This window comes from Equus przewalskii, chromosome 26 (genome assembly GCF_037783145.1).
Source record: "Equus przewalskii isolate Varuska chromosome 26, EquPr2, whole genome shotgun sequence".
In the NCBI taxonomy this organism is placed as follows: Eukaryota; Metazoa; Chordata; class Mammalia; order Perissodactyla; family Equidae; genus Equus; species Equus przewalskii.
The window spans coordinates 27,538,016-27,560,849 of record NC_091856.1 but is presented as its reverse complement, the minus strand read 5'-3'; the positions used below and the strand labels follow the sequence as shown (position 1 = coordinate 27,560,849).

Sequence of the window (22,834 nt, the reverse complement as noted above, 5' to 3'; positions counted from 1 at the left end):
TTCTCTGAACTCCTTCTCACCACAGGGTCTTTTCAAATGCTGTTCCCTGTGCTTGGTACACTGTTCCCTCCCCTCTTTGCTGAGTTAACTACTTCAACTCATCCTTCAGATCTCAGACCAAGCCTGTTTGCCTCCAGGAAGCCTTCCTTGACCTCCTTGGTGAGCTCTGTTACAGGCTCGTCACAGTAGCAACATCACAGTATTGGTATTTTCCTCACTAGAATGAAAGCCTAATGAGAGCAGGGCCCATGTCTGGTTTTGCTCACTGTTGTATCCTCAACACTTAGCATAGTCCTGGGCACTCAGCAAATAATCAGTATTTGTTGAGTAAATTAATGATTCAAGACTATCTCATTGCACAATTTCAGGGGCCCTTTTCACATGGAACACAGCATGAATGGAATGCCCAGAAGTTGTGCAATATGGCATCCTGAGATGAATGAAGGCCGTATTAAAAACAGACTAGGAAACTTGATATTGTCTCTGATGTTGAAGGCAACAACCATTGTATCAGAGTCATTCCTACATTGAGGACTCATAGGAAAAATCTCGTTTAGTTCTCACTTTAAGGAAAATCTGTGTTCATTTTTCCAACTGGTTTGTTTGTAATACACAGACTCAAGAAATCTCACAATTTCTCATGTTTCCGTTTTTGCTTTGACCACTAGGAGGCTCATTAGTCAAATTTACAGTCCATTTCTAGCCATTATGTAAGACCTTATGGCTTACCTTTATATATTAAATCTGTTCCTGGCTACTTCTTTTCCTATTGCCATGACTTTCTTGTCTATTTTGTTTTAACCATTGAGTGTGTACCTATAAGCTGCCACTATTCCTCTGGAGTATGAGATGTGAAGTTCATAACAATATATACTATAGGTTATTAATAAGCTATTTCTAATATTTGTAAGTAATTTGAAGAGGGAATGGAGTTGGAACTAAAAATCTTTGTGTAGTTTGGGCTCGGATTACAAGACTTCAATTCATATTCCAACTTGGGCCAATTCTTAGGTTTGTTCCAGGTGTGTAATCCAACCTCTTCTGAGACTGTTTGACCCTTGTAATCCCCTCCTCCCGGGATTGTTGAAAGAATTAAATTAGAAAATTTACGTGAAAGCACTTACCTGGCACATTGTAACTGCTTAGAAAGTGGTTTTGTTTTTGTTTTTATTAGATATGCTCTAACAGGAACAACATTTTTTAAATTTCAAAAACCTGCCTGAATACCGAATGCATTTTTGTTGTCCCAGAAGCTGAGGTATCAAGTCAATCCCCTTCCCAGGGATTTTCTAGAACTCTTGTATTGAGCTTGCCAGCCATCCTCCTCCCCCACCCTCAGCGTGTGTCTCCCTTCTCTCTGTCACAGATCTCCTCGCTGAAGAACAGGCTGAAGAAGGTCTCCACGACTACTGGCGATGGTGTGGCCAGAGCCTTCCTCAAGGCCCAAGCAGCTTTCTTTGGCAGCTACCGAAACGCTCTGAAAATTGAGCCGGTGAGTAGCTTCTTGGCAGGTTTGAACCCCTTTGGTCAGGGCTGAGAAACATACCTCAGAGGCCACAACAAACCCGCAATTCATCTGGTTGTTGAATTCACTGGGAGGAGGGTGTGTGTGTGCTGAGGAGCCTTGCCCTACCTCAGCAAGGAAGCTGTGCTGCCATGATGAAGCTCTCACTGCTCCTGTGAGCGTTAAGATCCCCCCTCTCCGGACAGTGGCACTGACTGTGTGTTAATACAGTGCCCCGCCCTTCACACACACCTGCTCTCACTGAGGCTTCACAGCAAGCCTGTGAGGTAGTGAAGAGCATCTCCACTTTACAAATGAGGAAACTGAGGCTCAGAGAATAGACATGACTTGCTAAGCAGTGGAGGAGCCAGATGGTCTCAAAGCCCGTGATTTCCCACCATGCCTTATCACTCTTTTCCCATAAAGGGACCTCTTCCCCACACTTGAGAAAGCAAAGCACCCTGGGGATTCACTTCTTAGAGTCTCCCAAAGTGGTCTTGGTGTAAATGACTACAAAGCACACCGAGGACTTAGAAATAATGTCCGCCTCCAGGGCCCTTCAACCTTTCTGAGCCTCAGTTGCCTCATCTGTACGCCTGCTTGCCCATTGAGGTGATTAGTTGTTGTGAGGATTTGAAGACATCAGGTCTGTCCTAAAACCAAGAAAGGACCAACTCTGCCAGCTTCACTGAGATGCTTCCATCTGACACCCCTCTGCTCAGCCTACTCTTAGCCTCTCTGCCAAAGAGAATGCAGAAATCAGCCTGGGGACCTGGGCCTCTGTACAGGAGAGGAGGTTCGGGTGAAACCTTGCTGACAGCCCTTTTCTGTCTGGAGCACAGAGCTCCCCCTTGATCCTGAGCAGGCAGGTGATAGCCACACCCAGCCTAGTCGGCGTAGAGTGCCAGGGACCAGCATAGGTTGCATTGCCTATAGGCTAGCAATGTTTATTTCTGTTTTTGTTTTAACCCACAGCATTTTATTATATTAAATGACAAAAGATGAGTGGATATCAGGCAGTGCGTTTCATGTGCAAACCCTGACAGTGAATCTTAGTCACACTTCCTCATAAGCCACTGTTGCATATTCTTAAATGACTCCATCATGTGTGGAAGGGAAACACAGAGTAACAGCAAACACCTTGCTTCCCTCCACCAAAGACATACTCTCTCTGAAGTGGCCGGGGCAGTGGGTACTCAGGGAGCAGCAGCCTAATGCCACTATCCTCCTTATTCTTTGTCTTCCATTCAGCACTTAGGCCTGGCTTTCTAGGATGCCTCGGCTTCGGGCAATGTCATGGTCACACAACAGAAGGGGTGTACTCTCTTTTTACTTCCTAAATACTTCCTTTAGGTCCTCTAAAGCCCTTCAGCTTAAAACAAGGTCCCCATGTCCTGTTTGTGTTAAGGGCTGGCATAATTCAAGGAAAATACTGATGTCTTCCCACCTCTGAAATGAGAACGGGACAACTGGCCTAGACCTTTCCTTGGGTTGCCAAGAACTGACAGACATGAAGTATTTCCACCCTTGCAATGGTCTCATTGTTGTCATGTATATGCCAGAATACAGAGGCTCCTGAATCTTGGTCTCTGTCGCTGGGCGTATGATCTGGGCACAAGTTGCTCCTCCAAAGAAGTTTATGGTTGTACTTGCACTGAAAGGCACTGGATTTAAGGTTGGAAGCCCTGGAGTTTAAAGCCTGACTCTGTACTTCTAAGCCATATGACCTTGAGCAAGCCACTTAACCTCTTTAAACTTTGATTTCTTCACCTGTGAGATGAGGATAAGAATACCTATCATTCTACATCTCCAAATGGTTATAAGGATCAAATGAGCCATAAATTGTTTCATAGTAGAGGTGAAACTTGACCTGGGGTCTAATGGGTAAGGTTTGGAAAAAGAAAGACAGAATCATTCCTTCTTGTAGTGGGTGTGGAGTTAACTGAGTGAGCAAAGGCTTGGAAGCAGGACCTTTCATGGCCACTTTGTCTGGAGTCATGAGTTTGAGTGGGAGATGGGGCTGCAGGAGAAGTTGGAGCCAAATTTGACAGAGCCTTGGAATGTCAAGCTAGGATTGTGAACTTTACCCTGTAGGGAATTTAAGTTTCTGAGCAAAGATGTGATGTGATTGAAGTCATGTTTGAGCAGAAATGCAGTGATGGACTGAGAGGGAAGCTGAAGGCAGAGAGACCTGTTAGGGGAACTCAGAAGAGAGCCCTCCGGTGGTTACGCCAGGAAAAGTTTCCATGAAGAAGAAATCCTAGTCTCAGTAATGGATAAAATGAGAGACAAGGGGCAAAGAATGTCAAAATGTCTCCCAAGATATGGAAGCTGGAAGAGGATGATGATGAAACACACAATAGAAAAAGGGAACTCTTAATGCTAAGGTCTTCCCAGTGGCAGTATTTATCATGGTAAAAAATTGCAACAGACTAAGTGTCTATAATAGGCAACTGGTTAAGTAAATTAAAGTACATCATATGATGGAATATTATGTAGCCATTAAAAGTATCATTTTATGAGGGTGGCCAGGTGGCATAGTGGTTAAGTTCACACACTCCACTTCGGTGGCCTGGGGTTTGCAGGTTCAGATCCTGGGCACAGCCACTGTTCATCAAGCCACACTGTGGCGGTGTCCCACATAAAATAGAGGAAGATCAGTACAGATGTTAGCTCAGCAACAATCTTCCTCAAGCAAAAAGAAGAAGATTGGCAGTAGATGTTAGCATTAGCTCACGGCCAATCTTCCTCACAAAACAAAGTATCAATTTGAGGATAGGATGATGGATTTGGTTCTAACATTGTGCATTTCATTGAATCTAAGCTGCCATTCAATCGTAAGATGTACTATTATTTTATGTACCATTAAGAAAGAGTGCTGCCAATTATAATTGAAGGATGCCATCAATTGTAAGACATATCCAGAGTTCAGAGGTTTTAGAATGTGAAGAAATTTGTGTCTTAGAGTCAACAAAATATGGCAGATCTGTTGTGCTTTCAGTCTGATTCATCTGTACCAGAGAACTTTTGTCTGTAAAGCCAAGAGGGAATCTAGAGGACCTGAAATTTTCTGACCAAGCATCATCACCATGTTACCTAAATGATTTTTAAACCATAAATTTAATTCTAGCCAATTCTCCTCATCCAGAAAATGGGATAACAACACCTCCCATGCAAGATTGTTTTGGGAGATTAATTAAAATAATGACTCAAAAGTACGTGTGAGCCCAAGAAGTGCTGAGCAGTATGGGGCAGCAGCCACATAGCTGGGGGGGTGGTGCCTGGGTGACCCTGCCCATGGTAGGCAGCACAGTGTGAGTAGATAGGGCGGCCTCCCCTGGGCCTCTTGTCTTCTAGTTTTTTCTCTGGTTATAAAAATAGCATGTGCTCTTGGTAAAAAAAAAAAAAGTTGAAAGGAACAGAGATCTAGAAATGAGAAAACACCCATAATCCTGTCATCTGGAGTTAGGATAACATGTTAGCGTGTTTCCTCCTAGGTTCTCGGGCTTGGGGATTGTTTTTGTTCCATTTTGTTTTGCTTTTTTACTTGTAGACAGTTGAAATATTCCTAGCAAAGCAATCCAGTTCCCAGTTATTTGTTTTGCCTTTTAGTACATTGTAAGCATTTTTCACATCATATAAAAACTCTCCTTACACATCATTTATAATGGCTGCATATATGCCATTGGGGGACCTCAGTGGTTCTCAGCCCTGGCTGTGGATCAGAATCATCTGTGGGGCTTTTAAAACGGCAAATGTCTGAGCCTCACTTACAGAGATTTTTATCAAGTTCCCATCATCTGAAATCAATGCCGAGGCCCACCACATTGTCCTAATACTGGGCCTTTTGATTGTCAGTAACGTTTCACCATTTTAAACCACACTGTAGTGAACATCTTTACATAAATCTTCATGCATGGTCCAAATTATTTCCTTAGGCAGAATCCCTGGCGTGGATTTACTGTGTCAAAGAATCTGACTACATTTAAGGCCTTGATTCGTAAGGTGAGGGAGAAAGCTGGTGACCAGGAACAGGGGCAGCCTGGAGGGGAGAGCCTCTGAGGCTGATTGCAGGGCAGGGCCCGAGCAGCAGTGCAGTGTGGGGAACAGCCTGAGGCTGAGGGCGAAGAGAGCCTGCGGGGTGAAGGGTGAAGAGAGCCTGCGGGGTGAAGGCCGAGAGAAGTGTGCCTGTGTGCAGAGGGCACAGCGGTGTGACTAGCTTTGCAGCATGCCCAGAGTGTTCACCACACTGCTGTGGTGTGCTGGCTTCCCACCCACAGCCAGCAGATGCAGTCATGGGACTCCTGTTACTGCAAAGTCACAGAGTTTGGGTTTTTTAAAACATGAAACATGACAGACTTGCAGTGCTCCTTTCTCCTCTGCTCCCGGAACAGCTTGGAGAACTGCTCCTGCTGAGCCCCTCGAGGCCCTGCCTGGCTCTGTGGGGAGGGGTGAGCCCCACTCTGAGAGGCAGAGAAGAGCAACTACTCCTCCACAGCCCAGAGCTCATTTGAGATTAACTCCTTGGTCCTTTGTTTTTTCTTTTCTACTGGAAAAAATTCAAAATCAGCTGGCTGGGGAGTCTTGAGCTTGGTCCTCTTTCCCCTGCTGGGAGGGAAGAGGGAAGCAGGCTCCTTGCTGAGGTCCAGCCACATGCCAGAGCTGGGCTGCTTGTCTCCTTCCATGCCCTCTGCTGTGCGCCTGTCCCAGGGCAGGAGAGCCTGTGTTGGCTCACTGGTGGTGTCTCTCTTCGGGGCCAGGTGAATTATTTCAAAGGGGTCTCCCAAGGATCAGAAAGCGAGACTCCAACAGTGTCCAGCTGCAGCCAAGTCTCCTACCTGCTCAAGCAGCCCATAGGGTGGGAGCTCTGTTCATCTCGGAGTGCTTCGCATCCATGATCTCAGTAAATTCTCCATGACGGCCCCTTTCTGTCCATTCTACAGATGGAGGATAAAGGCTGAGATTGCTGGTGATTTCCTGGGAGGTAGTAGAGCCGGGAGGCAGACTCAGATCGGCCTGACTCCAAAGCCCAGGATCCTTTCACCACACCCTCTCGCCTGTCTTTGTTCTGGTTTTCTCACGTTGCATGTTAACAACTCTTTCTTTCAGTGTTTCCAGTGCCAGGCATGGGTCACAGTATAGTGTAGATATCAATAAGTATATTTTGGAACAGTGGATGGAAGGACAGGTGAAAGAAATGAAGGAACAGCGAATCTCCTTCCAGCCTCTGTTCAATGTGCACACATTGCATCCTGTCCTGTCTTGAGGCTCGGGAGGTTGCTGCTGCCTAGCAGAGGGGAGAGTGTCTGCAAATCACAAGGGCATGTGACCCATTTTTCAGTAACCCGGAGAATATCAGGTGCAAAACCCAAGATATTTAACAATACCAGCCAAGCCAACTTGTTCTTCTCCACTTAAGTGACAGAAACACAAGCAGCCAGGCAGCCCCATTCGGAAAAACCCCCTTTATCCATGTCAAGCAGCAGCCCAGGCTCTAGCTCATTTATTTAGGCCTTTCTTGCTCTCTGACACGCCTCCTAGCAGTTGCCAGGCAACTCTGGGAGTAGCAGTGTGTGTTAGGGATTAACTAGTTAGGGCTGGGGTCCTTTTTGCCTAGAAGGGGATAAAAGACAAGTGATTTTAATTGCCAGGCCAAGGATCCTTTCTCTGCTTGGTGGAAGATTGCAACTTTTGGAGGATGTGTATAGCAGTGTGGCTTTTGAATTTGCCTTGAATGTTCCCTTTTCTCCCTCCTGGGGAAAACAAATGAATTTTAAAAAGAATCTTACTTTCCCCTCACTCCTTTGTTTAAAACTATATCATCATGAAATCTGAATAAGACTAACCTACCACCCTCTCTTTGAAAGATATTTCACAGCACAATGGCCTCAGTTTTAAAGAACTTTAAAAAATAGGCTGGTGTCCTTTAATTTCATCACTTTTTCTATTCAGAGTTTCTTATTTCATAGCTCATGCTACACGGAGTTGTCTTAAGACAGTGCACGTGAAGGTGCTTGTTCCCGTGTTTGGCCCACTGCAGGTCCTTGGTAAATGTTAGATCAATGAGCAAAACTGATGGATATTGGTGCTTTAAGACACATCGTGTTCTGTGCCAATATCTGTGGAAAGGCCAATATAGATGGAGCGCTATGAGAGTTGTTTATGCAACAAGCTTGTGTGCTCATTCTGGGTCAGCCTACGAGCTGGGCTTCCCCAGCATGAATGGAGCACAACCCCTGCCCACAGGGAGCAAATGCTGAGGTGGGGGCGGTAAACAGCCGGTCACGTGCTGTGAAGGAGGCTTGCAGGCAGCAGCTCGCGCCACCAGCCCTGCTTGCTTAGTCCATCCCAAGAGACCCGGCTTCCAGATTCAGCTGTGGGTACGTGGCGTCATCCACCTTACAGCCCCTGATTTTGTACATGATTCTGCTGAGTCATATTTATCCACCTAAAACCCTTTGAAGACAGAGAAGTTAAGATAAAAGCAGATTGATAGCCTGGCTTTCAAGCATGAACGGGCGAGGCTGTGTTGAGCAGGTCAGAAAAACACCCTATATATCTGTCTTATGGTTGAGTAACACCATTGATCTCACGGTTTAAAAACAACAACAACCATATTTATATGTGTTTTTGTGTAACATAAAATAGAAAAAATTTAGAAACTAGAAAAATTAAAACATTACTGTAGTCCCACTGAACTAACACAACTCCTTCAACTACCCTTTGTATATTATATTCTCTTTAATTATTTTTCATTATGCAAAGGGTTTATGTAGCTGCCATCAAATCTAAGGTAAAAGTTTTGGAGCCCGCCCTGACGGTCCAGTGGTTAAAGTTCAGCGTTCTCACTGCTTCAGTGGCTGTGGTTCGTTTCCCAGTTGTGGAACCACACCACATGTCTGTCAGTTGCCATGCTGTGGTGGCAGGTCACATAGAAGAACTAGAATGACCTACAACTAGGATATACAGCCATGCACTGGGGCTTTTGGGAGAAAAAAAAGAAGAGGAAGATTGGCAACAGATGTTAGCTCAGGGCAAATCCTCTGCAAAAAAAGAAAAGTTTGGTTCTCTTCCATTTAACATTACATCATATGCGTTTTTACATAGCTGCAGAATATTCTATCAAGAACAGATACCATCATTTCCGTAATCACTTTCTCGTGTTGGACCTTTAGGTTGCTTCAGATCTTTTGGTATTAATATTCCACCAAACATCTTTGTCAATAATGCTTTGAAATGCTATATTTTGAAGTCTCTGAGGAGAAGAAATACAGGTCTGCTGCAGGAGCCTGACTGTGGTGCCAACTTGTCACAACATGGTAAGGAAGCAGATTTCCGTTGACTCAGCCTAAGAGCAGCTCAAAATGGGAAGAACTAAGAACCCTTCATGGGGTGTGCTCCTTGCCCTCCACATAGGCCAGCAGAAGATACCCAGAACATATATAGGGATATTACTAATTTGTCTGTGCCTCCCTGGTGCTAAAAACGGTTTGAGGAACCTTAAAACATTGTGTACAGTACAGCAAGACGAGATGAGGAAGTGAGGAAACCAGGGGAGAGGCGGACTGAGATGAAGCCTGGAAGGGGCTGGTGTTAAGTATACAATTCAGTGGCATTACTTATATTCACAATGTTGTACAACCACCATCACTATTTTCAAAATTTTCAAAACAGAGTTTCTCTTTGGGATGATGTTAAGCAATAGTTCTCCAATTATTGCTGTTAAGCGATAATTCTCCATTCCTCCGTCTCCACAGCCCTTCATATCCTCTGATCTACTTTCAATTGCTATGAATTTGCCTATTTTAGATATTTCATATAAGTGGAATTATACCATACTTGTCCTTTTGTGTCTGACTTATTTCCCTTAGCATAATGTTTTCAAAGGTCATCCACATTGTAGCACGTTCAGATCTTCATCCCTTTTTAAGGCTGAATAATATTCTACTGTATGTATATACCACATCTTGTTTATGCATTCGTCTGTTGATGGACACTTGGGCTGTTTCCACCTTTTGGCTATCGTGAGTAATGCTGCTATGAACATTCCTATACAACTGTCTGTTTGAGCCCCTACTTTCAGTTCTTTTGATATATGCCTAGGAGTGGAATCGCTGGGTCATATGGTAATTTTATGTTTAACGTTTTGGGCAACCACCAAACTATTTTTCAATGCTTTTTTAAGTGGACAGTGATATGTTTGTGGAGCATGGATATGTACCTATGAATATTCTGTAGGGAAAGTTTGTGAAAGATTTTCTTATTTTCCAGTTTATTTTAGGCAAGCAGATAGGGAATTATAGCCAAGACCTACAGGCCTGAACTAAACAGATGCATTGACAGCAGGAGTCTATGGTGGACTAGAGAAGGGCCTGGTAACTTACTGCTTACCATTTTTTCTCACTTTAGTGTTCATCCAAGTCATAGGATCATGTCCTGGGAATGAAGCAGGGACAAGGGGAAGTACTCCCACCAGTGGGACTCTGGGGACCACCACTGTAGGTCTGTGGCTCACGAAGCCACTGAGTGTGATGGAAAGAGTATAGTCTTTGGAATCACCTGGGTTTTAATCCTGGCTCTGTCATCTGTCAGAAGGTGACCTTGGAAGTCACTTAACCCTCTGAGCCTCAATTTTCTCATCTGTAAAACAGAAATAATGCCTACCTTGTAGGACTGTTGAGAAAAATAGCAATAATGTGTGTAAAACACCAACACAGTGTTTTTGCTGATAGTAGATATTAACCAAATGATAGTGACCATTCCTGGGTGACAAGAAAAGGAGGAGAATGAGACTGTAACATCCTGGAACAGTGGTGGCCATACTTGTTCAGCAAGTGTCAGACTACGTGAAACTATTCAAAATACAATGAGATTATGGTTCTTTTATTCCTATCTTTTGAAGGAACTGTGAAAGTTTGGATGTGTAAGAAATCACATATTTCCTTCAATATTTATTTGATATTTATTCATTCATGTTATTGCTTGCCAGCACTTACAGGCAAATGGAGGTGGTAGGTACCAAGGGTTTACAATTAAGAAATGCATTGCAATCCATTTTAAATATACATAAGAGAAAATATAATTGAGAATCTTTTTTCTATTTCATCAAAACATTTTTTGTCTCTTGGGAGAAGATGACCGTTGTTTGATCTTGGTGCCAAATCTCCACCGTCCATCTCCCGGGGATACTGATGTTGCTCAGGAACAGAGTTTGGGAGTCCTGGCACCTTGGAGCTACACAGTGAGTGCTCGCTGAACTGAGAACCATTGTTCTAGAAGTAGACTGCCTAAGTAAAAAGTAGGTCCTTAAGTGAGAGAAGATGAGAACTGGCAGGAAATCCACTTAAACAGGATGATCAAGCTTAACTGAATGATTTCAAAGAGCATCACTGAATATGATCAAAATGAAATTCCCATATGTTCTAAGATACTTGAAAAATAAAACACAGCTAGTGTATCTTAGACTATCCAGGAGGAATTCTAGGCTTTAACTTGATCTCATTTAATAATCCTGGCTCCTTTCTTACTTTGCTCCGATAGGATGGGACCATGTTTATACTCCTTGGTGTCTCTCACATAGTCTAATATTTAGTAGATTCTCATTAAATGTTTGTTGAATAAATGGATGAACAAATGAATGAACGATACCTGTTTTCCCATGCTGTGCATCCAAAAGACTGGTGATCATATTTCAGTGTTGCACAATATAGATGCTTAGTTAAAAAAGAAAAATCATCCACAGCTTCATCTTAGAGCATGAGAAGAAAATCTGACACGAACCCCACGCCATGAATGTGTGAGTTTCAAACAAAGGCACCCCGCAGCTGCTACATGGTAGCTCCAGAGGCAGTTAGGGTCTGGTGTGGTCACACTCTGTGAAATCACCATGTGCAGTAAGCATTCAGTTCTAGCTAGGAAAATACAAGAGGCGAGTATATTAATGGAGTAAGCACAATACACTGTGGCAGTTTTAAATACTGTATCTTTGTGGAAGCAATGGCAAAGAGAAATGGTTGCTGTTACAGTGTTTTAAGTCAAATGATCTCGCTTTAGGGTTTTTTCCTTTTTCAATGAGACTCTGGAAAGGAAACCTTTCTGATCCATTTTCAAGCAGTGATAACATTTGACAATTTAGAGCCTGAAACAGTGATATATGACTTCATGTACATAGCTAGACTGTGAGCTTTTTAAGAACAGGATTTTGTCTTTTTCTTTCTTATCCCCCCAGCACACAATAGAGGCTGAGTACCGTAAGATGGAGCAATAGTTCTATGGGTTTGTTCTATGGAGGACGTTATGGTATTGATGATGATTAGAGGACAAAATTGTAGATTTCCTTCCTTCTACCCACCCCCTTGGACGTGCATCCGTGCTGATTTTCTATGGGGTGTGGATACATTCTCAGAAATATACAGCTATGTCACATTCAGTCTTACGCTGCCCTTTCACAGAGAAATGGAAGCCACTCTGGAATGCAGTGGAGTGTCGTGATTACTCATGTGTCCCCGGCGCAGAGCCTGACACATAGAAGGTGCTTGATAATTATCTGTGGAGTGAATGAAATAATAATAGTCCTTAGTTATAATGTCCTTCATTGTTTGAGAGCTGAAACACACTTTTGTTAGTTGAATCATTAAGACTTGAAGTCTTAAGAAAAAGAAAATAATATGAAGCATTTATTATATGCTAGACTGTTTACATATATTCCCTTATTTGATTTTTACAGTCCCCTCATAGAGAGAGTGGTGTAGCCCCATTTTACTGATGAGAAACCAAGGCTAAGAAAGGTTATGTCACACTTTTAAAAAGTGGCAGAGCCAGGATTCGGACCCTCCATCTGCCTGATTCTAGCAACCATACTCTTTCCTCTGACCACTCGCCACAATGGTGATGACCATAAGGTCCACGTTATGTACAATTTGAGGGCGTTTCAGAAGAAAACTGAGCTGGTTTCCTCTTCCAAGTCAATGTCTCTAATCTGTGCAATTGTTTCTTGAAAAGTACAAGTTAAACTAACACCATTTATAAACTATTTTGCAAAGGGGAAATGTCAAAATTTTAGATATCTTTTTGAAAACATCCCTTTAATAGATAATTTTAATTGCCTGATATTTTGTTGTTTAAGTACTTCATATTTACGGTGATAATTGGGTGAAGCAGTGACACACTTGCGGAAGCGCAGCCCTCTCTCCTCTTTTCCTGGGCTGACACCTAGTGGCGAGCTTTCTCGTGGCACTGTTAATCCGGGTGCTAAGCTTTCTTCACCATAGTTGTTTTTCAATTGATTTTAGGATTTTTAAAAATCAATTATTTTCATTATAATAAAAGTAACTACACTAATATAATGGTTAATTTATTAAGGAGCATCATAACAATGGAACTTTTATTTGATTTAATGTGAATTTCAAGTCAATTAAAATCAAGTCTCAATAGCAGAAAATGATACAGGTATTTATAGTCTTGGGGTATTTGTTCCCCCCACAAACCTAACTGAGTGACCACCCTGCCCTGGGCACTGGCTTTCACACACTGACAAATGAGACTCAGTCGCTGTTCTTAAGACAGTGAGGGGCAGAGACAGAAAGCTGCAGAGTTGCACTAAGGTGTGGTAACTGCTATAGTGGAATGTGGTACAAGGTGGTAGACATCCAAATGCAGGACAAATCACTTCCACCTGGATGCAAGGGAAAGCTTCCCAGGGAAGGATGCACCTGGGATAATACTTCCAGGAGGAGTTGCAGTTCTCCAGGTGTAGGGGCAGAAAGTAGCTCATGCAAAGGCAGGGGGCCTTGAAACTCCATGGCCTGGTTAGGTACTGTGAGCGGTCATGTGCCTGGAGCATAGACAGGAAGAAGGAATGTGGCGAGGATGAAGTGGACAAAGGGTCAGCTCCTGTCCATGAAGACCTAGAATGCCACAAAAAGGTTTTAGCACTAACACCATAAACCTGCATTTCTAGAACAGTGTTCCTTGAAATGTTAGCTCCACAAGATATTGATATGTTTTCTGAGCACAGAAAATTTAGGATTGTCACATATTGTGTACTGTAACTTTTTTTTTAAAAAAAAGATACTTACAGTGCACATTACTGAAGCTCTGCTGTAAAGAAATCTAGTTAACTTTGTTTACCTCCACATTTTTCAAAACCCTTTTCCTCCACAAAATACATATTAACATTCCATGCATCTACTACTCACCATAGTTTGGGAAATGCTGCTGTAGCTAATGATTGGTGATAAATTTTTCTTGCTCTAAGGCCATTGAATTAGGATACCAACTATGTTCATTTTACCCCAGCCTCATTGCTATGAACCTCAGTAAGAAAAGCAAGTTCCAGGGCCAGCCCAGTGGCACAGTGGTTAAGTTTGCATGTTCTACTTCAGCAGCCCGGGGTTCACCTGTTTGGATCCTGGGTGCAGGCATAGCACCGCTTGTCAAGCTATGCTGTGGCAGGCGTCCCACATATAAAGTAGAAGAAGATGGGCACGGATGTTAGCTCAGGGCCAGTCTTCCTCAGCAAAAAGAGGAGGATTGGCAGCAGATGTTAGCTCAGGGCTAATCTTCCTCACCAAAAAATAAATAAATTAAATAAATAAAGCAGCTTCATCTATAATCACAAAAACCTGGAAGCAACACAAAAAAAAAAAAAAGAAAGAAAAGCAAGTTCCTTTTCCAAAGCATTTATTGTCTGGCCAGACAGAGGTTTGTGACCAACAGGTGGTCTTGAGACATAGAGCCTAGCCATCATTCAGTTTTCTCAGCTTAGGACCACAGGCTGCCAGTTGGTCCCCTCTGTCTGGCAGCTTGATCATTGTATCAGTCAGAATCTAACCAGGACAACAGAAACCACTTCAGATGTTTACAAGAAGGAAAATAATTCAAGGAAGTAGTTCTCCAGTTGATAACCAAGGAGCTGAGGCTCAAAAGAGGGCAGACTGGTAATCCAGAGATTAGCAAGAGCAGAGGTGGTGGTCCTGAGTCCAGGCCCGGGGTCACCTGACTAAAACTGGAAGCTGTGTGTCTGTGCAGAAGGGGCTCGAGTCAGGGAGGAGGTGAGCCGCTGCTGGACAAGCCACCCATGCAGAGACAGACTGGAGAAATACTCGGCTTCTCCCTTCATCCTCCTCCCAATCACTTGCCAGGGCCTCACACGTGCCAAACCGAGGAGGAAGGTGGCTGACCCGGGAGCCCAGGGAACTCAGCCTCCCCTCCTTCAGAACAGAGCAGAAGAGTGGAGAATGGGTCTGAGGTCACACAGGCTCAGAACCAGCACTACCAGATCCCAGATATTAAGGGTATATAGTGACAACCCCCCTCCCCCACCCCAGGCAAATAATAAACAACATGGTGAAGTTAAAAGCCCCCTGACTCACAGTTAGACCTGGTGCCAACCTGGAGTCTGCCTCTTCTCAGCTGTGTGACTCTAGACACTAACTTTACCTTTCTGAACCTTATTTCCTCAGCTGTAAAACAGGGAAGAGAATCGACTTCAATGATACCTTGACAGGGCTGCCTTGACATATGCCTGGCTGCTTCCTATTTTATAATGAGACAAGAACAAGGTATTTAAAACTTTTGGGGCTTAGCCTAGAGCTAGTAAGAGTGTTAGAAATCCACATATGTTGATCGACTACTCCAAACTTCAGAGAATTTGCTGAAGTTTTATTAGCTAGCAGTTATTATCTAGTAGGTGTCTAGTTTCTTATCTTAATATATTCACTTCCTGGGGTCGCTGGAGTAGGGGAAGCTTGTAAAGCATGCGGTGGAATATTCGAGTGCTGGAGAGGTGCTCCATGTGTATTGTAGTTATCGGTTCAGTGCAGGCTGAAGAAAATTGAGATTCCAGGAGAATTGCCACTTAAGAGATGTAAAACCTCGGGACTCATTTCCTCCCTGAACCACAGGTTTTCATTTGTTGTATGGGGATAAAAATGCCACCCCCATGAAATTATTTTCAGAATTGAACGAGATGGCAGATGTAGAGTTCTTGTTCTCTGTGATCTTCCCTCCCCTCTACAGCAGACTGTGGAGGCAGCCTCCCTTTTATCCAGTGAAGGCCCAATTCACCAGCAGTCACATTCCATGGAGGTGTGGCAGGATTTTTGGAAAGCCTTTAACCGGAGATTATTTGTTTGGTTTGCTGGTCCCTGTTAGTGATGTGACCTGGCACGTCTCCCCTCACCCTGTTCTTGTCAGTCACAACTCACTGGCATTATTCATAAGCCATTTGCTTGAGACTGTCTTTGCTCATATTCTTACTGTGGTGCATTTTTACTCTCATCTTCACATTAAATGGTCTGTAGGTTTTGAAGGTGTCCTGAGCAGGTCAATTGCCAGCTTAAAAGGTCGTTATCTATTCTTTGAAGGGGAACTTTTACCCTGAGCTGATTAGTTTTATCCTTGGTTGATGAGTGTTTTGCAAAAGAAATACGGGAGGGAAAACCCTGATAGCTATTGAACCCCTACTTCTTGGCCTTTATTTATATTTTCTTGGCTAAAGGTGCATATTATCCCTAGTTTGATAGATAAGGAATTAAAGCAGAGAGAGTTGAAATCACTTAAATCAACAGCTTTGAACATACGTTTACCAACACCCTGCTATGCCAGACACTGTTCCAGGTGCTTGGCAATGCAGCAGTGAACAGAATTAAGTCCTAGCCCTGGAATCTCTGGCTAGAAACAGACAGGAAACAAACATGAAAGTCGATATATAACGTATCAGGTGGTGATAAGTGTTGTGCCGAAAAAGAAGGCCAAGGAAGGGGATAGAGAGCCCCAGATGAGGTAGGTGCTGGTAAGAGATGGAGCTAGGATTGAGCGCTAGGTCTGTCTGTCTCTAGAACTCACATTTTTCCCACTAGTCCCATGCTGCTTCTAATCCTCTTTGGTGATGATTTCCAGCATCTAGTGAAGAAACATGAACTCTAACATTCTTGCATCTGGAATGGAGAAGTCAATGTCTCATGGTGGTGACTTCTCATTCCTGGGGGACAGAAAACATTTTTGCTGCACTCCCTGCCGTCAGCAGCATGTAGCTGTTTCTTTTCTCTCTCTGGTTTCTCTCTTGATGCAGAAAGCATCTTGCCAGCGTAGACTTAAGCCCTAGTGCTGGGGAGACCAGTCTGTCCTAGAGGAGGGTCTTGTGACTGCTGGGTTCAAAGGAGCTCATTGCCCCTTTTCTCTATACTTCTAAGAAGTGATGTTATAGCTAGTGGTCTATGTAATCTTAGTATCTGTTTCCTGATCTTTAGTATTCAGTAAGTCAGGTTAATTCCCTAAGTAGATGCAGCCACCAAGAGATAGATCCAGTATGGAAGCTGTCCACAGGACTCAGATACACCTGGGTTCCACTTTCCTATTTATGTAATTTTGACTAAGTTGATTAACCCTAAGTCGGTTTCCTCATCAGTAAAGCAGAGAACAAATGTAATCTGCCTCACAGGATTGTTGGGAACATTAAATGAGATAGTAAAGCGTGATGCCTGGATGTGGAAACAGCTTAATATTAGGTGTTTTTTTTGTAAATAAACTTTATATTTTAGAGCGGTTTTAGGTTCACAGCAAAATTAAGTGGAAAATACAGAGATTTCCCATATACCTCCTGTCCCCACTCGTGAATACCTCCCCAATTATCACCAATTTTAATTTTTAAATATATAAAAATAACTCTAATTTATAGCTGAGTTTTCTCTACATTCTATCCTATGAGGAGACAGTGGAGTAGAAATGAAGTTTTCTTTTTCAAAGTAAAGACAGTATATGTATTTTAATGAAAGAGATAGTAAGAATTTCCATCATGATGACGCTGTTTACAAAGAAATGTTGACATTCAATCTTTAAAATATTTCCCGTTAGATAGGTATCATTACATGTTTTTAAAAATCTTTTTATTGTAAAATAAATTGTAAAACAAATAAAGAAAACCACCTTAATCAAATGAACGGATTAAGAAATCATTATCAGACCAATACTGCCCAGCACAAGAAATAGGGCTTTGCCACCCACCCTAGAAACCTCTTCCTTCAAAACCCTTTCCCTCCTGCCAACAGTAACCACCATCCGGGCATTCGTTATTTTTTTTAAATGCTTTTATTACACAAATGTTTATCCCAAGATGCTATAGTTTAGTCTTGGGCATTTAAAAAAATGATATGGCTTTTAATCTTCTTTAAACTTATATGTTCCTCCCTCACCCCTTTCCTTTCATTACAATTTATTTGTTGAAGAACCCGGACCTGTAGAGTTTTCCATAGTGTGAGTTTTGTTGATTGCATAGTCATGGTGCCATTCACCATGTTCCTCTGTCCTCTATATTTCCTGCTAATTGGCAACTGGGTCCTGAGATTGGATAGGCTCAGGTTCAATCCCGTTGGCAAGATTGCAGGTGGTATTTGGCAAGACTGTAGGAGGCATATCAAGTCTGGTTGTGTCTCTTTTAGTGATTTTTAGTAGCCAATGATGCTTAATGCCTATATCTGTTTCTTCATTGGGAATTGCAGAATGGTCATGTTCTAAGTTTATCATTTTTTTTTTTCATTTATTGGATGGAATGTTTTTATAAGGAGATACTTTCCCTCATTTACTATTTTGTTACCTAGTGTTACAGTTCATACAGCAAAGACAAGAGAAATATTTGATTCTTTCCCTTTATTTACCAGTTTTTAATATAATGAATTAGTTCCCCCACATCCTCAAAATGTGACGGTTCTTTTGTGTATGTATTATTATGACCTGGTGGATTTGAACATACTTGATGGGTTTGGACCTGTTGCAATTATTATTGTTACTGAAATTCAAACTGTTCCATCTTTGACCAGTGAGAACTTCTTCTGGTTGGCGCCTGAGTACTTTTTTTTTTTTTACATGACCCTAGTACCAGTCTTTGATAGCTCCTTGTTACCTATATTACAAAATGTTCCAGCCTCATCTTGTACATTTCCTGCCCCCAAATCTGGAACCAGACATTTCTTCAGGAAGCACTGGTTTCTTTTAGTGAGAAATAATAATATCTCAAGACCAAAACCTGGATGCTAAGGATACTTCACTACTACTGGATTGGTCATTGTTTCCAGGCCTTTTCAGTGGGCAGAGTTGGGAGATAATACACTCACACACTCACATGGATATATATTGATACTTCCAATTCAAATTCAAGACTACAGAGTTTTGCTTAACCTCTTCTCTGTTACATTTGTATTTCCTTTCTTCCATGCTGAGAATTCTGGATATCAAGGTCACAGGGGATAACAGAATTACAATATCCCAAAATTACTAATTTATTTTCATACACAGCAGCCTCAGTAAACAGTACAAATACTACCACTAGCATGATTACAGGAAATATTTTAACTTTTTTTGCATATCTCTCCCGATTCCTCCCCCCCAACCCCAAGATTTTGGCCAGTTGAACTATATTTATGTTTGTGAAACGTACAACCATTACACACTATACTCTCTCCCTGTCTGCCCTCCTTTAGTCTCAGTCTTTTGGGGGGGCTCGAACCAGTTCTAATGGTGATGGCTCTTCAGTCATGTTGTCTGAAACTTGCTCCCTAGTAGATTCATCAAGAAGGCTCTTGGGAACAGTATTCCCTCTGTTGTTAAAGGTGGATAATAATTTTTCTGTGCCCTTTCCATATGAAAGTCAGTTTTGCTGGATATAAAATCCTTGGTTCATACTTTGTTTCTCTGAGTATCTTACATATGTTAACTCCATTTGCTCCTGGCAAAGCGTGTTGCTGTCAAAGTCTGATGATAATCATAACTTCTTTCTTTAATAAGTCACATATCCTTTTTTGTTAGATGCCAGGGATTTTTTTCTCTTCTTTTAAAGTCTAGTAATTTTATTACACTTTCTTGGATGGCCATTCTGGGTCTGTAGGCTCAGGTATATAATGTTGTCTTTCAACATGTTTGAAACATATAGTTTCAAGTCTTTTTTTTAATTTCAAGAAAATTTTCTTAAATGATAGGTCTTAGCATCAATTTTGTTCTTTTGCTTTATTTTTCTTCTTTAGGGGCTCTAATTATTTGTATGTCAATCTTCTTTGCATGTCCTCCCTATTTTTCACTCTCTTTAAAATCTTTTTAATCTCTTTATTTTTATCTTTTTTTAACTCTTTATATTATTATTGATATAGAATCCCTCTTTTTTATTTTTAAAGCTTTCTCTTTTTCTTTTGTTTTTCTTAAAGCTTTATTTGTTGAGTTGATTTGTTCTTATAGTCCTTCTAGTATAGTCTTTATTTCTCAAAAGAGTTTTTCTTTTATTTCCAATTCTTTCCTGAATCTTATCCCCTCATTTATATGTTTTTATAACTGAGATATGTGTTGTTCTTTCATATCTTGTATGATTTTCTTAATGTCCTTAAGTCATTTTGACACAGTAGATTACAGTTTTAATCTATTTCATTGATGTATATTTCAGGCATGCTTTCATTGTCTACAAGGATATTATTCTGTTCCTTTTTATTTTTTTTTTCATAATACCTTTGTGTAGGATTTGACCTCAATGTTTTTATGTCATTTATTTTTAGGTGAAATTAATTTTCCTGACTTTAGAATGAGATGGAGTTCAAGTAAGCCTTTCTAACTTCACAGAGCTCCCTCATCTATTGTTTTTAGTAGTGTTCAAAAGTTCAGGCTGTGTTTCCTTCTCCCACTTGGATCTAGACCTTCTTTTCCTTCCTCTCTGTTGTCTCAGTCCTTCCCAATCCCTGCAGCTCCTCTCCAGTATGGATTCCTGCCCTGGAAGGAAGTCCTGGCACATTGTTTCAAGAGTTCGTAGGGGTTCCTAGGGCTCACAGGGGCTAGACCACTCCAGCCCCTTCAGCCCTTCTTGCTGTAGGTCCCCTGTGCTCACTGCTGTTGCAGAGGTCAAATCCTTCCTAGTTTCAACTGCCATTCTTAAGTTGGCCCACTGAGCTTTCTGCAAGGCCTGATTGGCTGTTTTGAGGTTCACTTGTTCTCAGGTCTGTTAACCCAGATGCCCACACCAAGCAGGTCTGTTGGTGGTTTGCAGTGTTGATGATTTATACTCACCTCCTTGCATTTTGGAGTCCATTGTCCACCTAGTTTTGTTGTAAATGTTACACATGCATCTGAGGTTTTGCTATCTAATTGTTCAGCCTTTTTTATATGGGGATTTGAAGATACTGAAAAAACTCTACTACTGCTACTTGTTTTGTTAGTACCATCAAGTTGATTCCAACTCCTAGCCACCCTGTGTACAGCAGAGTGGAACCCTGCCCAGTCTTTTTGTGCCATCCTCTCACCTTCTGGCACTGTATCAGACAATGCTCTGCTGCTATTCACAGAGTTTCATGGCCAATTTTTTCAGAAGTGGGTGGCCAGATCCTCCTTCCTACTACGGCTACTACTACCACCAAATTCCCAGAATCCTCTTTTCTGTTTTTCCATTTTTTCCTGAGAAAAGAAGTAAAATATCTTCCCCCAGTGTAGTGAGTGCCCTCATGGAACTTACGTTCTACTGGTAGAAGACAGGTCGTAAACACAAACAAAAAATGGAAGAAGATGATTTTAGATAGTGACGATTGCTATGAAGAAAAGAAAACACTGTAAGGAGTAGCGAGTTACAGGTTTGAGGGGAATGGGGAAGTGTTTTTGTGGTACTCTTCTCCAAGGAGGTGGCGTCTGAGCTGCAACCTGAATGATGAGAAGTAACAGGTATATAGGTATCTGGGGAAGAGCATTCCAGGTGAAACAAACAGCAAGTACAGAGACCCAAAGTAGGAATGAGTTGGGCCTATCTGAGGCACAGAAAGCAAGACAGTATGCCTGAAACAGAGTCAAACCTGGGGAGAGTCATCATAGGAGATGAAGTCAGAGAGGTAGGCAGGGGTCAGATCGTGAAGGACCTTGTGGGCTCTGGAAGAGTTTGGACTTTAATCTAGGTACAGCGGAAACCACTGGAGGGACTTTAGCCAGAAGTAGAATGATCCAGTTTAAGTTTTAAGAAGCTTGTTTTGGCCACTGTGTGGGGAAGGCGCTGTACGGGCTCCAGCATAGGAGTCAAGGAACAGACTCCTTAGGGCCTGGGGAGAGACCCCTGTGGCCAAAAGGTGATGGAGAGAAGTGGTCAGATTTGGGGACAATTTGGTGACAGGACTTGCTAAAGTGTTAGATGAGAGAAAGAGAAGAATCAAGGATGTCTTCTAGGTTCTTGGTCTATTTCCAATTTTTTGTCATTTTGAATCTTATTTCTCAGAGAATGTCACTAGAACTTTGCTCCTAGACAAATAAATAGATACTATAAAGCCAGTGTGAAAAAACAAGCCACACACTGAAGGAAGATATTTGTACCTTTAACTGACAGAGGCCTGGTTTCTAGATTATATGAAGAATTTCTGTTAATCAATAAAAATTAAAACAGGTAAAAGATATGAACAGACATTTCACGGAAGAGGTAACATGAATACTTCATAAACTTAATGAAAATATCTAGACTCAACTTCACTAATCAATCAAGGAAACTGAAATTAAGACCAAGGCATCATTACATTTTGCACCTATTAAATTGGCAAAAATTAGAAAGTCAGATACTGACGGCAACTACGTGGAGCAATAAGAGCTCTTATTTTGCTGGTTAAAGTTTAAATTGGTACCTCGATTTTAGAAAACAATTTAGCATTATTTTATAAAGTTGAAACTCTTGCCCATTTAGGCTATGAAAAATGTACAGAAACTTTCATAGCAGCAAAAAACTAGAAAATTCAAATGCACATTGAAGGCTAATAGATAAATTATAGTAGATTCACGTGATGAAATATTATATAGCCGTGAAAATTAGTGAAGCAACAAGTGGATGAATCTTAGAAACATATAGTACAATACCATTTAAGGCTCAATAATAAGCAAAACTAAATATTATTTAGGCCACATATATGTGTGATAAAACTGTTTTTTAAAAAACACTTTAGGGAGTGAAAAGCAGAATTGAGAATAGGAGTTAATGAGGTCTGGGAGAGAGGCAGGAGGAGACAATGGAGGGAAACCAAGACAATGCAATGATGTCTCTTTCTTAAGTTAGATGGTAGGTTCACGGATGTTCATTTTATTATTATGCAGTATAAGTTAACACAGGTTATGTATAGTCTTTTATATGTAAATATAAGTTACATGATAGATTAAAGGAAACTCAATGGAATTACAAAATAAAGTGTTAATAATTCCAAAATTCTGTAATTTTATAATGTGTTTAAAATCCAGCTCAGAGATTACAAGCTCTGGACTCTTGTAGTATATCACATTTCAAACTTCCCAAGGACTCTGAAATGTGGCTTGATCCAGTGTGTTGAGGTTCTGGGTTTC

The 22,834-nt window shown here is 41.7% G+C and overlaps 1 protein-coding gene across 27 annotated transcripts in view; it reads left to right on the top strand.

Moving 5' to 3' along the window:
* DENND1A (DENN domain containing 1A) overlaps positions 1–22,834 on the top strand; it is a 513,391-nt gene that overhangs the window by 351,470 nt on the left and 139,087 nt on the right. For all 27 annotated transcript variants that reach the window (XM_070596419.1, XM_070596426.1, XM_070596409.1 and 24 more), the window contains one exon: positions 1,367–1,492. In XM_070596419.1, the coding sequence (XP_070452520.1) occupies positions 1,367–1,492 (126 nt within the window). The remainder of the gene's footprint in view (positions 1–1,366; positions 1,493–22,834) is intronic.